Source organism: Lactuca virosa, chromosome 4, assembly GCF_052849685.1.
Source record: "Lactuca virosa cultivar CGN04683 chromosome 4, Lactuca_virosa_CGN04683_v6, whole genome shotgun sequence".
NCBI lineage: Eukaryota > Viridiplantae > Streptophyta > Magnoliopsida > Asterales > Asteraceae > Lactuca > Lactuca virosa.
In genome coordinates this window covers 264,242,593-264,256,039 of record NC_136429.1, presented here as the reverse complement: position 1 = coordinate 264,256,039, position 13,447 = coordinate 264,242,593, and the positions used below count along the sequence as shown (strand labels likewise).

General features: G+C 38.2%; 1 protein-coding gene across 3 annotated transcripts; it reads left to right on the top strand.

The window, feature by feature from the left end:
- Nucleotides 1-9,916: 9,916 nt before the first annotated feature.
- LOC145168822 (ABC transporter B family member 28-like) lies at nt 9,917-13,229 on the top strand. Of its 3 annotated transcripts, none has more exons than XR_013742125.1 (12): nt 9,917-10,023; nt 10,111-10,327; nt 10,421-10,442; nt 10,835-11,242; nt 11,344-11,477; nt 11,584-11,713; nt 11,786-11,912; nt 12,146-12,230; nt 12,308-12,462; nt 12,574-12,674; nt 12,805-12,855; nt 12,952-13,229. XR_013742125.1 is itself a non-coding variant. In XM_079087500.1 (3 exons), the coding sequence occupies exons 1-3, from the start codon at nt 12,564-12,566 to the stop codon at nt 13,021-13,023; spliced, it is 234 nt and encodes a 77-aa protein (XP_078943626.1). In that variant the 5' UTR covers nt 12,474-12,563; the 3' UTR covers nt 13,024-13,229. The 3 variants fall into 3 exon arrangements, 1 of the variants encoding a protein (XP_078943626.1); XR_013742124.1 differs by having other exon boundaries at nt 12,308-12,465; XM_079087500.1 differs by lacking the exons at nt 9,917-10,023; nt 10,111-10,327; nt 10,421-10,442; ... (4 more) ...; nt 12,146-12,230; nt 12,308-12,462 and having other exon boundaries at nt 12,474-12,674.
- Nucleotides 13,230-13,447: the final 218 nt, after the last annotated feature.

The window sequence follows — 13,447 nt, the reverse complement described above, 5'->3', positions numbered from 1 at the left end:
CTCATCGTCAGATGGAACAAAAATAAGTTCAATATTGCCATTTAGAACATGATCTTTAATAAAATGGTACCGGATGTCAATGTGCTTCGTCATGGAGTGCTGAATTGGATTGTGAGAGATTGCAATGGCACTTTGAGAGTCACAGTAGATAGGAATGCGTTGAAATCGGTAACCATAATCCAAGAGTTAAGATTTCATCCAAAGACCTTGAGAGGTACAACGGGCAGCAGCAATGTATTCAGCTTCGGCTGTAGAGAGAGCAATGCAGTTCTGTTTCTTGGATGACCAGCTGACTAATCGACCACCTAGGAATTGATATCCTCCTGATGTACTTTTTCTATCGAGTTGAAGACCACCATAGTTTGAATCAGAGTAAGCTTGCAGAAGGAAACTTTCATTTGCTGGATACCAAATTCCGAAACTCTTTGTACCTTTGAGGTATCGGAATATTTGTTTCACAGCCAAAAGATGAGACATCTTCGGATTGACTTGAAATATGGCACATAAACATGTTGAGAACATGATGTCCGGGCGACTTGCAGTGATATAGAGTAAGGATCCAATCATTCCACGATACTTCTTTTCATCAACGGAAACACCCGAAGGGTCGGCAAAGATTTTGTGTCCGAAGCCCATAGGTACCTTGGCTGAGGCACAGGTGTCCATTGAGTATTTCTTGAGAAGTTCAGAAATGTACTTCTCTTGGTGAATGAAAATACCTTTGTTAGTCTGCTTGACTTGAAGGCGAAGAAAGAAGCTTAATTCTCGATTCATGCTCATTTGGAATCGACTGATCATAAGTTTGGCAAAATCAGCAACCATAGATGAATCCATAGATCCAAAAATGATGTCATCCACATAAATTTTTACCAGCATGAGATGCTTTCCATTTAATCTTCGAAATATAGTGGGATCAAGTATTCCTCTTTGAAAACCTGAGCGTTTGAGAAAATCGGTGAGAGTCTCGTACCAAGCCCGAGGAGCTTGCTTGAGTCCGTAGACAACCTTTCGGAGTTTATAATAGTAGTTTGGAAAGGAAAGGTTAATAAATCCGGGGGGCTGTTGAAGGTATACTTCAGTGTCAAGTTCACCATTAAGAAAGGCACTCTTAACATCCATTTGGTAAACTTTGAAGCCTTTGTGAGCAGCATAAGCAAGAAAGATTCTGATAGCTTCAAGTCGTGCAACAGGAGCAAATGTCTCATCGTAGTCAAGACCTTCAATTTGAGTAAAACCTTTAGCTACCAATCTTGCCTTATATCGGATGATAACTCCTGTATCGTCTAGCATGTTGCGAAATACCCATCTTGTACTGACAATAGGGTGATGTGGAGGAGGAGGCACGAGAGTCCAGACTTCATTTCGGTCAAATTCTGCCAGTTCTTCTTCCATGGCTGTAATCCAATCAGCATGCTCTAATGCTTCCTTGATGGATTTGGGTTCAACCATGGACATGAATGCTAAAAAATGACATTCATTTTGGATGTTAGCTGAGCGAGTTCGTACACTAACATTCGGATTGCCGATCACTTGGTTCGGAGGATGATCCTTCGTCCAAACATGTAATCGAGGGAGTTCTTGTGCAGCCGAAGATCCTACATCAACAGTGGAATTGATTTGCTCCCCCTGAATAATTTGAATATTGGGATGATGCTCCCCCTAAACTTCTGAACCGGAGAGGTTAACATCATCATCAGAAGGAAACTCAAAGAAATTTTCGTTTTCATCAATGTTGAGAGGATTAGAGTCATCGAAATCAGCAGCTGCATCTTGGAAGCCATCCAGATTTGATTCAAGAGAGGGATTTACATTATTCTCCCCCTCAACCTGAGAAAGTTGAAACGGTTCGGAATCAAATGGAGGGAGGCTCGGAAGTGGACCGGAGAGGTTCTGAGAAACTGGGGCTTCCGAAGGAGGAATTGGAATTAGAGATGAGTTTGATCGAGATTCCGAATCAAGAGCGGTTTCGGAAGGGCCAAAGAGAGTTTAAAAGTCAACCTCAAGAATGGTTTGAGGGTTCGTACATCCTGGCAGAGGAGCATCAGACTCCATGATGTGAGTTGTGATGTGAGTGGGGCCAGAATTCCGAACGAAGTTGTCATCAAAGGTAATATCAAAACTTTCTTCCAGAACACGAGTTCTCTGGTTGAGAACTCTGTAAGCCTTTGATTTGGTAGAGTACCCAAGAAAGATGGCTTCATCAGCTTTAGGTTGGAACTTTGTAAGCTGATCACGGTTGTTTTTGATGAAGTGTCTACATCCGAAGACATGCAAAAATGAGATTGTTGGCTTTCGACCATTCATTGCTTCGTATGGTGTCATGTTGAGACGTCGATTGATGATACTTCGATTTTGAGTGAAGCAAGCAGTGGATACAGCTTCAGCCCAAAGATAGAGTGGTAAGTTTGCATAGTTCAGCATCGATCGAGCGGCTTCAACGAGTGTTCTATTGCATCTTTCAACTACACCGTTTTGTTGTGGAGTGTAGGGAGCTGAGAAGTTGTGATCGATTCCTTTTTCTGTGAGAAATTTCTCAATGGTGGAATTAACAAATTCCGAACCATTATCACTTCGGATTCTCCTGACTGGGAGTTTGATAAGAACTTATATTCCTTTGATAAAATTGATGAGCTCATAGGCTGTTTCGGATTTCAGCCTTAGTAAGAAGACCCAGGTGAACCTTGTAAAGTCATCAACAATCACAAGAATGTATTTCTTATGATGAACACTTTCTACAGTGGATGGTCCATAAAGATCAATGTGTAGAAGTTCCAATGGTTCCGAGATGGACTTTTCTATGATAACAGGATGACCCTTCTTTGATTGCTTACCACACTCACACGCAACACATAAATGATCATTTTCCGACTTGAGAAGAGGTAAACCTCTTACCATTTCGCCTGATACAAGATCATTCATGTACCGAAAGTTCAGATGGGCGAGCCTTCGGTTCCATAACCAACTGACGTCAGGAACAGCTTTGGAGAGAAGGCAGAGTTGTGGTTTGCCAATAATCATGTTGATGTCAAGCGGGTACATGTTCTTGTTGCGAAGTGACTTTATCAAACATTCTTTTCGGTCTTCAGTCATCACATAGCTATACTTTTTGCAGAATTCTACACGTCGACTTGAGTCAGTGAGCTGAGAAACACTTATCAAGTTATGTTTCAAATCAGCTACATAAGCAACATGTGAAATAGAGAAGTTTCCATTGGTGAGAGTTCCATAACCACGAATTTGAGAATTGGAGTTGTTGCCATGTGTAACGTAACCAGCATTTGGAGAAAGCTTTAAATCTCGCAGAAAATCCTTCTGCCCCGTCATGTGCATGGAGCAAGCACTATCAATATATCGTATTGTTTCTTGCTCTGAAACACAAAGTGCCTGCAAAATTAGTGAGCAATGGAGTTTTTAGGCTCCGAGTTAGACTTTAGGACGTAGGCATGGGCTTTGGACTTTGATTGTGACTTGGGAACAAATTTGTGTTTCTGGGTGATATTCCTGGAATTCTTTGGAAACAGACAGAATGCTAATGTCTTTTCATCTATCCAGTAGTTATATTCAACTACTTGTGGGTTCGGAGGTGACTTCTTCGGACCTTTGACAACCTGAGGATTGGCAATTTTTGTTACCTCTGGAATTGGTGTTTTGTTGACAGATGTTTTGATTTTCCACACAAGATTTTTCTTTGAAGATTTTGAAACAGTGGTTATTGTATTTGTGGATTTGTTTGATGACACATTGTTTCTTGAAATTATAGGTTTAAAAATTATGCCATCAGATTTTGCAATAAAGACAGATGAAACATTTCGAGGTGTTGGTGAAGTATTTCGGATGGTTTTGACATTGACATTGACATGAGCTTGAGGTGAATTGGAGGTAAGGACTTCCTTAGGTTCCAGACGAGCAAGAGGTTCAGATGGTCTTCTTAGGATCCTAGTGGGAACAAAAGAATTTTGACTATGAGTGGAGACACGAGAATTCTGGGATGAATTTGGTTTAGAGTTGGCAAGGAACCTGAAATTTTGTCTAGTCTTGACTTCCTTTTTTTAAGCATTTCTAGCTTCTACCTTGGGATCTACAACATCTTTCCTATTCAACATTGGTTTTCTCTTAGAATGAGGAGAGGATCTAGAAGTTTGTCCTTTGGATGGATTTGTAAACTCAGGAGTAATGGGAACTAATTTGGTCTTTGAAAGCACTAAGGAGTCCGATTCACATGAATCAGAGGACACATGGCTTGAGACTTCAACTTTATCATCTAAAGATGCCCATACAAACTCCGAGGCATTGATTTCAGTTGTTTCCGGAATAATTTCCTCAATCACACAGTTGTTCACGTGATTACTTTTAGGAACATAGTCTACACAATTTGGAAGACTATAATGATATTTTGTGGTCCGATTCAGGTCCAGGTTTATCAGAGGCGGAAGAGGCGTGGAATCAGGACACTTGACAACTATTGGTTTAAACTCAGGAATTAGGGACTCAAAAGGTCTTTTAGTTTCTGGAAGAGGTGACAAGGGCGAAACAGTGGTGTCTGAATGTTTGATGTTCGGAACTTCTCCCATGAATGTCAAATTTTGCAATTCCTTCAGGGGACTAACAATTGGTTTCGGAAACTCGCTTCCGAGACCAGGCGCTTTGGACCATGGATGACGAAAATTATGAGTCATCCGAATGTCAGCTTCAAGTATGTCTATAGAGTTATGCAAAGCATGTATTTTAGCATTGAGAAGTTTGTTATCAGAAATCAAAATATTTCGTTTAGAATAAGTGATTTCACATTTATCTTTCAAAATGATACATTCATCTTTTGACATTACAAGTTCATGCTCTAAAGACTCGATTTTCAATTTCTTATCCTCAAAACGTAATCTAAGACGACTTAGTTCACAGTCCTTCTTCTCACTGGCTTCTATGGCAGACTCATAGGCTTTATAGATGGTGTTCACATCTGTTTGGATATGGGTCAGATAAGGTTCACATACAGTCAAATCAAAATTATTATCTGAGATCATGGATTTTACCTACTGAACGATGCTTCGACCAGGTGGATCGTTAGTGGCCATGTATTAGTAGTGAGGTTCAGCAACATCATCTTCATCTTCGGACCCAGAAGAACAATAACCTTCACCACAGTCAACCATTTGTCTTGCCATCAAACACATGTTTCTTCCAGTCACCAAATCATCATCATCTCTGGATGACCAACATCCTTCGACATCTCTTGAAACCGTAGTAACAAATGCCTTCTCACTTTCAGCCATTTCTTGTGCTCTTCGGACATAGTAAGCTGAGTCTTTGACTTTTGGTTTTTGTGGAGCATCAGCTAGACAATTTTTGGCAAAGTGGTTTGCATGAGCACATTTATGACACAAGATCTTTGGTTTGTCTGATTTGGAATTTTGAGAAGATTCCGGAGCAGAGTTTGGTTTAGTGAGGTTAGGCTTGTATGCAGGAGGATTTTTGGAGGTTTGTTTTGGTTCTGGAGAGGAATATGGTTGAGGATGGGTTTGGTTAGGAGCACTAAATCTGTTTTGGTATGGTTTGTAAGAGGGATTGAAAGGACGTTTGTATTTCATTGAGAGTAAGGCGAACTCTTGTTTGAAACGGAGTTCGGAATCCAAGGTTTTGGAATCATCGTCAGGATAGATGTGTGTGGGTAAGGTGGTTAAGGATGACTGAGTTAATGGAACAGTGGGTTTGTAAGGTTCCGGAGCAGGTGAGTTCGGAATAGTTGATTCAAAAGAATTGACGAGAGCAAGTGGACCTCCGGAAAGTTCCCTTATGGTTTGAGAAACGTTTGATTCATGTCCTTGAAGCTCATCAAAAAGTTGATAGAGTTTTAATTTTTTCAAGGAACCATTGCTTTGAAGACAGGATTTTACGTTTCCCCATCCTTTACCAAGACTGTTAATGAACTTAAGATTGTACTCGAGAGGAGTTCGAACAATCCCATGAGCAGTCATGTTATTGACAATGATTCGATATCGGTTGGAGGCTAAGGCTACAGATTCACATGGAGTAGTGGTGAAGGTGTCAAAGTCATTGACAACCGAGGTGAGGCGCTTGTCCTTCATATTTTCGGAACCTTCAATCAGATCCTGAAGAGTGTCCCAAATCTCTTTGGCTGATTTGCATAGCTTTATATGCTCAAAGAGTGATGGAGGAACACCAAACACCATTTCTGAGAAGGCAACTTGATCAGCATGCAGCTTCTCAATATCATCTGCAGTTAGAGGGGCTGGACGAGCTTCATCCTCTCGCATGAGCTGAGCAGCTGCATCTCTTACAATTGTTCTTAAGGGAACATGAGGGCCTTCTTTGACGGATCTCCAGATTTGTTCACCCTTCTCTTTGGCTAGTAAAAACCTTTCCATTCTAACTTTCCAATGATCATATTCTTCCACAACTAGCAATGGGGCACGTGTAGGGCTCCCCACGCTATTTGCGATTTGCATTGAAATCATTTGCTGAGGATTTGAAGCAGCGATTGAAGTCAAATATCTTCAAGCTTAAGTGGTATATAGAAGAACTTTTATCCTTAACACAGAAATGGTTGAAATACCAAGGTAAATTCAAACCAACTATAATCTGATCTTATGGATTCAAAGGACAACCACTCAAGCTCTGATACCAATTGTGAGAACAAGATCTATGCGCAGGGACAAGGTTTGAAAACTCAAACCTTGAGTGAATGCTTGAGATCAATGCCTGCTTGATAATGGATGTTCAAGTCTAGACTGGAAAGACCAATCAAGTCTTAGATAATCAGTTCAATAAATGATCAAGACATTAATTGAGAACAAGTAGTCAATGATCAAGGTAAAGTTAATAATTGAAGAACAAGAAGAATGTTTTAATGTGATAAGACTAAATGCCAAAAGTAAGTGAAAGATCCGTAGTTGACTTGTATTGAAAGCTCCTATTTAAAGGAGTAAATGTTACAGCGAATTAACCCAAGTGTTTACATAAGACTGGACAAAAGACATAAGTCTGACATTCTGATTGTCCTAAAGCAACTTTAGACTAAGTCTATGAAACGTTACATCAAATACAAGACAAAAGTAATAAATGCACAAAAGACAGAAAGACTTCATTCCGGACAAGTATTATTCCGGAGATGAAAGTTTGATCCGGATCAGCATACATTTCGGACATAAAGATTAGCTCCGGAATGTGTTCCTCTTCAAAATACTCCTCCTCTTCTTTTCTTCAGCTCCGGACAGGTTCCGTATTACTTTTCCTTTCGGAACCAACACACTTCGGAATATGTACTTATGATTGCTAGAGGTTCACTTTCAAGTTCCAACAGATACATATGTATAGATCTATACGGGGTTGACATCCCCACTTGTGGTTGCTAGCTACAACCTCGAACGATCAATCGAAGCGGGTGATAAGTATCTACTATTGTTACTACGAAGTATAATTATGTGTTGTAGGGGGGTACATTCAGTCACATAGCTCGGTTATAGGACTCACTATAAACATTAACCAGAATCTCTTTCTCTTTCTCTCTCTCTCTCTCTCACACACACACACACTACAAACCATAGGCTTGGTTTCTTTAAAAACTATTTTAAGTATGGATTTACTTATGCAAAGATACCTTTTTGTTCTCAAAGTTTATTCGAAGATTCTTTACAAACACAATTTTAAGTATGGTTATACTTATAATGGAAATACTTTTTGACTTTTTAAAAGTATCATTACTATTGTTAGCAGAAAACATGTAACTCTCACCAACCTTGTGTTGACCCTCAAAACTACATGTATTCTCAGGGAATCAATAATCTACCATTCAGATGATGGATAGTCATGGATTTCAGGCAATCTAGTTTACTAGTTTTTGTTATGTCTGCCTACCTGTTTAAGGCAATTCATGTACCATATTGTTATCTGTAAGAACCATGTATTCAAAAATCAAGATGTAATACAAATGATGTTTTGTTTATTGTTGTACTTGTGCTATATATTCAGTTTACCTATGATCCATCAACTAAGTCACACAGCCTGACATGTTCCTTCGCCTCAGCCGGGGGTGTGACATATTCGTATCGGAGCTAAATTGGCTATAGAGAACTCATATCCTCGAAAGAGGAATACAACTATAGCAACAAGCTCATAATAAAAGTATTATTATTAATTACCCTACTACTCGACTACTTATGGGAGATGTAACTAGTTTGAATGGCCGCTTGGGTTGCTGGATTTCAGAACAGCTTAATTGCTAAAATGATATTGCCTTCTGGTGCTTCCTGTCTGGCCCTCATCCAAACTTGATAATCTTGGTGTACAAAAAAAACCATTAATACTACAAACCTCACAAACAATAATATATAAGAGTTATACTCTGACCCACGATGAGAACACTTAATAAAATTTTAAACATCCCTTCAACTAAAACTACCAACTCAACCCTTTAGGTCAAACGCCTCGACTAAGGATAGTATCGTACATAAGCCATACCACAAATAAACCTAGAACGCGCGCCTATGTTATATATGGTCGGGCTGGTGCACAACCAACCTTGAGCAAGGAGTTTGAAAAACTACAATGATTGAAAGTTTTACACTACTAGAAAACAGACCTTTAATGGCGCGCAAACAATGACACGTGCCGATAGAGGACACGCATTTGTGCGTGCCCTAAAAAATAATGTCAGTTTTGTAAAATTTGAAGGATAAAGGACACGCATTTGTACGTGCCCTAAAATTAGTGTCAGAAAAGAAAGAAAAAAAGGAAATGTGGAGGGCGCCTTTCATAAAATGTGTGTCATCTAAGTATGTCGCTTTATAATTTTTTAATGAAACACGTGTTTTAAGGCGGGATTTCACCCGGCTATTGGATCCCAAAAATTAAAACCCCCGCCTCTTCCAATTAGCAAGAAAAAGCCCTAGGGCATTCGTCCTCATAGCAGAATTGCTCTTGCTTTCGTGATCAAATGCCTCCCGACGACGATGATAACGATCATCGTCTTGGCGGAGTCGCCCCAACCTCCATTTTCATGCGACCCTTCAGCACCTACACCGCTATATCCCTTCTACAACGTCAAATTACCGATTCCAACCCGCGCTCACGACGTCGTTTCACGACTTACTTTAGACGAGAAAGTTTTGTAGTTGGTTCACAGAGCGTCGGGGATTCCTCGCCTTGGGATCTCCACTTACGAGTGGTGGTCGGAGGCATTGCACGACATTTCTAGACACAGAAAGGGTGTGAGATTTAATGGAACGATCACCGCCTGTACAAAGTTCCCTCAAGTCATCCTCATAGCTGCTTCTTTTGATTCACATCTCTGGTATCGAATTGGTCAGGTCAATCTTCCATTCTTATTGATGATCTAGGTTTTCTTTTTCTTTCGATTTCATGTTCATCTATAGTTATTAGTCAAAAATAAAGCAACATTTTGTTCTATTTTGGTTTAGATCGATAGTTCACTACAGTTCTCTGAGACAAATTGTGAGCGAACCTAGGGTTTTTATTTATCATACTTCAAACAGAGAGCAAGAAAAATAGTTTACTAGTAGTCAAAATTACACATGACATATCTCGGGTCTCCCTCCTGCATTATAGAGTTGTACGTTGTATTTTCTCATGCAATGAGTCCACAAATGGTAATGAGTTTCTTTTATCTCTTCTATTAGTTAGTCTCCTCTTTTCATCTTGTAATTGGCTGTAAATGGAAGGTTAATGATAGACTTAAACTTTTGTATGTTAGTGAATATATTTGTCACTGAATCTTTTAAATGATTCAACAACAATGTGTATGATTAGCTTTATGTTAGTACCTAGATTCAAAAATGTAAGTGTGATTAGCTTTATGTTCAGTATAATAAGAACTGGTTTAGGGATTTTCTTTTTATTTTTTATGCACCGTTCTTAATATCTTATCATACATGTTTTGGCAGTTGAAATCGATTTGTTGAATGTAAGTTTTGATGGTGAATTACCTCCTGATAGAATCTCTGTTATGGCGGGTGTGAAAGAGCTGAGAAAAATCGCCCCTTTGAGAAGGTAATTGGCGTTTTGACTTTTTTCTATTACCCTCTGACTTTGAATTTCTTGTAGTTCTTTCATAATACAAACAACTTTTGAATGCAGATGGAATCTAGTAGAGATAGATGCAAAATTGTCGAAATTGACCATGGAGACAAAACGTGTCTTGTCACTTATTTATTCTTTAAATACATACACACATGACTATTGTTATTCATCAAGTGATTTTTCTTGAATAGAAGCTGGTAAAAACAACACCTGCTAAAGAAACTCTTCAAACAGGTCCAGTAAAAATATCACTCAAGAATTGCTTAGCATGCAGGTAACACATCCTGATCACTAACTCCTAGAAGCCTTTATACATCAAGTGTTGATGAATTTAATTGGTAACAATAACATTGTTGTAATCATGCAGTGGGTGCACCCTTCCACTTCAGGTAAATTCCTTTATATTAGCACCCTTCCACTTTCTTTATGAATCAATGTGCAGTGAGATAGAGATAGCTTTCTTAAATGATCACAGAGTTCAGAAGGTATTTAGATCACATGGGTATCTCTCATAGTTTGAAAATGTTTTTTTTTTCTACATGAAAATTCAGTATCTGTTTGTGAATGGTACATAGATTTGTTAATTGCACATTTTTTTAAAGTTTAATTTTATTGTAAGGTTTCATGTTATTTTTGGTGTTACGGGATCTTAATATTAGGATTGGCTTGTGGTTGGCAACTGGTGGTGATGGGTGTGTGAGTGAAGAAATAAATTGAAATAATAATTCAAAGGTTAAATATAAGTCTGATTCAAGGATCCTATTGGTTGGTTCTGGTGCAGATGAGCAATGTGATGGCTATTGGTGGTGCTGATAAATCCTCCTCCTGATCTGGTGGTGGTGCTGACATTTTATTTACAGGTTTCCAGGTGTGCCATTCTCAAGGAGGCGGAAGAGGGTCTGGTATGGGTACTCTTCTGATTTCAAAGATCAGAGAAGAGTATCCTGACTGGATGATGATGACCTTCTCAGTCTTTCCATCTCCAAAGGTCTCAGACACTGTTGTTGAACCCTACAACGCCACACTATCTGTCCACCAGAGCTTCCGGAACCTGCACTTGGAATTAACTTTGCTAGAGATGGAATGCCAGAAAAGGACTGGCTAGCTTTAGTTGTTGTTCATGGTGATGCATGGCTTCTTTCTGTTGACTTCTATTTTGGGGCTAGATTGGATTTGATAAAGCTGATAGGTATTATGGTATTTAAATTTCTTTCTTTTATTACTTTTCATGATTCAAGATTCCATTAAATGTATAATGGTTCTTATTATTCACCAAATTGGAATATGTAGGAAGCGTCTTTTCAACATGATAAATGATCTCCCAACAATCTTTGAAGTTGTGTCAAGGGCATCTAAGAAGCAAGTGAAGGATAAGTCAACTGTGTCAAACCACAGCAGCAGCAAGTCAAAGTCAAACTCTAAGGGTCTCTTCTCTATTTCAATTCCCTTGTGTTTCTATAACAAGCAAACGAAATAAAGTCCATTTTTATATTTTTACATGATATGTATATTTGTTTTGGTTGTTAAAAGAGGCGAAAGGGTCGGAGCCACCTGCTAAATTTTTACATGGGGACACATTCATGTGGTGAGAATTATGCATCTGATAACGAGGATCTGTATGACATCTACTTCAGAACTCTCAAACTCACCACCCCAAGTTGTAAGTCTCTTCAAAATTCAAACTAAAACACTCTTTATGTTTCCCATTAATAACATCCACTTCTTGTTACAGTTGGTGATCTAAACCATCTCATTTTTGCAACAATGTCTGGAGTGACCTGTTGTCTGAGGTTTCCCGATCAACTCAACTCTGACCTCCGAAAGCTTGCATCCCATTCCCTCGTCTTCACTTTTTCATGGTCGGATTTGCTCCTTTAACATCTATTCACTTTTTCATAACTTCTTTTAATTATAGTTTTAGAGGGATATAGACGTAATATTAAAGTTTATAAGGATATTGATGTAATATTCACAGTTTACAAGGACCTAAATGAAATTTTCCCTAATAACTACCTCAAAAAAATCCAAACTAATTATTGTGATTTTTTTACTAAACCTTGTATTTAGGATTTAATTTTTGTGTGTGTACTAGGTTATTGTTTCTCTTGATGATACAATCATTCTATATGGTGGTGGTGATAAGAAGCAAATTGAAGAAAGATGTGAGGAATTAAGTTGTAAGTTCTGTAAGATATATTTTAAACCATTTGGTAATTTTTTTAATTGTATTGATTAAAAATAAAATATAATCCAGATTGGAGGGGCTAGTGAGGCAGAAGTTGGAGAAAGAAAAGATAGGGTTACAGATGCTTTACCTAAACTTTCAATAAGAATTTTACCTAACTTTCAATAAGAATTCTATGGTTTTTTATTGTTCATGATGGAATTGTGATGAAGATATCATTTTAGGTTGTAAGAACCCTAATCCACCCTTATTTTTTAGAAATTAAAATGTTTTTAACCTTTCTTCATATTTTTACTTGTTGACTAATATATACACGTGTATATGTATGTATCCAGCTGTATACAAACGATCAACTGTGAAAGTATTGAAAGCATATGGGTTGACTCAAGCTTCAATAGCCGATTGTATCACTGAAACGTTTTCTGCCATCCGTACTGTGAGTTCTCAACTCATTTCTTTTTACAATTTTACCCATAAAATTTAATAATTGTCATATATCATTAAGACCAAAAAAAGGTAAACTTCAATCTCAATCTCAAATTATCATTATTTTTTGGTGCATGTAGGTAAGGTCATTCGGAGGAGAAAAACGTCAAATGTCAATGTTTGGCAACCAGGTTAGAAATAGATATGTGGGCCCCATTTAATGGCTTGTTCTTGTTCTCTTGTTGGTGAAAAAGACGTAAATACCCTTGTCTTGACCTTTATTATAGGTTCTTTATTATCAAAGCAGTGACATCCTTCCTATCAACAAGTTTTTGGAGCATGATCAAGCTGCTTGTTAGAATCTTTGTGTTGGGTAACTTTTTACCATTTTCTTAAAATTCGTTAAAGTGTTTCCTTACATGAGAAGAAAATAAGAGTTGTTATGGTTGGCGGGTGGGTGCGTGTATAACTGTTGTTTTATGAAGTTTGGTTGTGTATTTTAGAAGATGAAATTGAATGTTTTGGTAACTTGTTTGACATGTAATGTTAGGTAAGTTGTTTGACATTTAGATGGAATTGAATGTTTAGGTATATATTTGTTTTTTTGTTATGTATATTCATGTTGTAAATGCATATCGTAAATGCACGTCGTAAATGTGTATCGTCACTAGCAGCTGAAGTTATGACACGCAAATGCATGTCATCTTCATTTATGACAGGGGCTTCCTTGATATGCATTGTGTGTCATAAACACGCATCGTATGTTTATGACACGCAAATGCG

Excerpts from the sequence above, each read along its gene's own strand:
- LOC145168822 (XM_079087500.1), top strand. The coding sequence starts at position 12,564 with ATGTATCCAGCTGTATACAAACGATCAACTGTGAAAGTATTGAAAGCA. Across the intron at positions 12,675-12,804 it reads CGTTTTCTGCCATCCGTACT|GTAAGGTCATTCGGAGGAGA; the intron begins GTGAGTTCTCAA and ends TGGTGCATGTAG. Across the intron at positions 12,856-12,951 it reads TGTCAATGTTTGGCAACCAG|GTTCTTTATTATCAAAGCAG; the intron begins GTTAGAAATAGA and ends CCTTTATTATAG.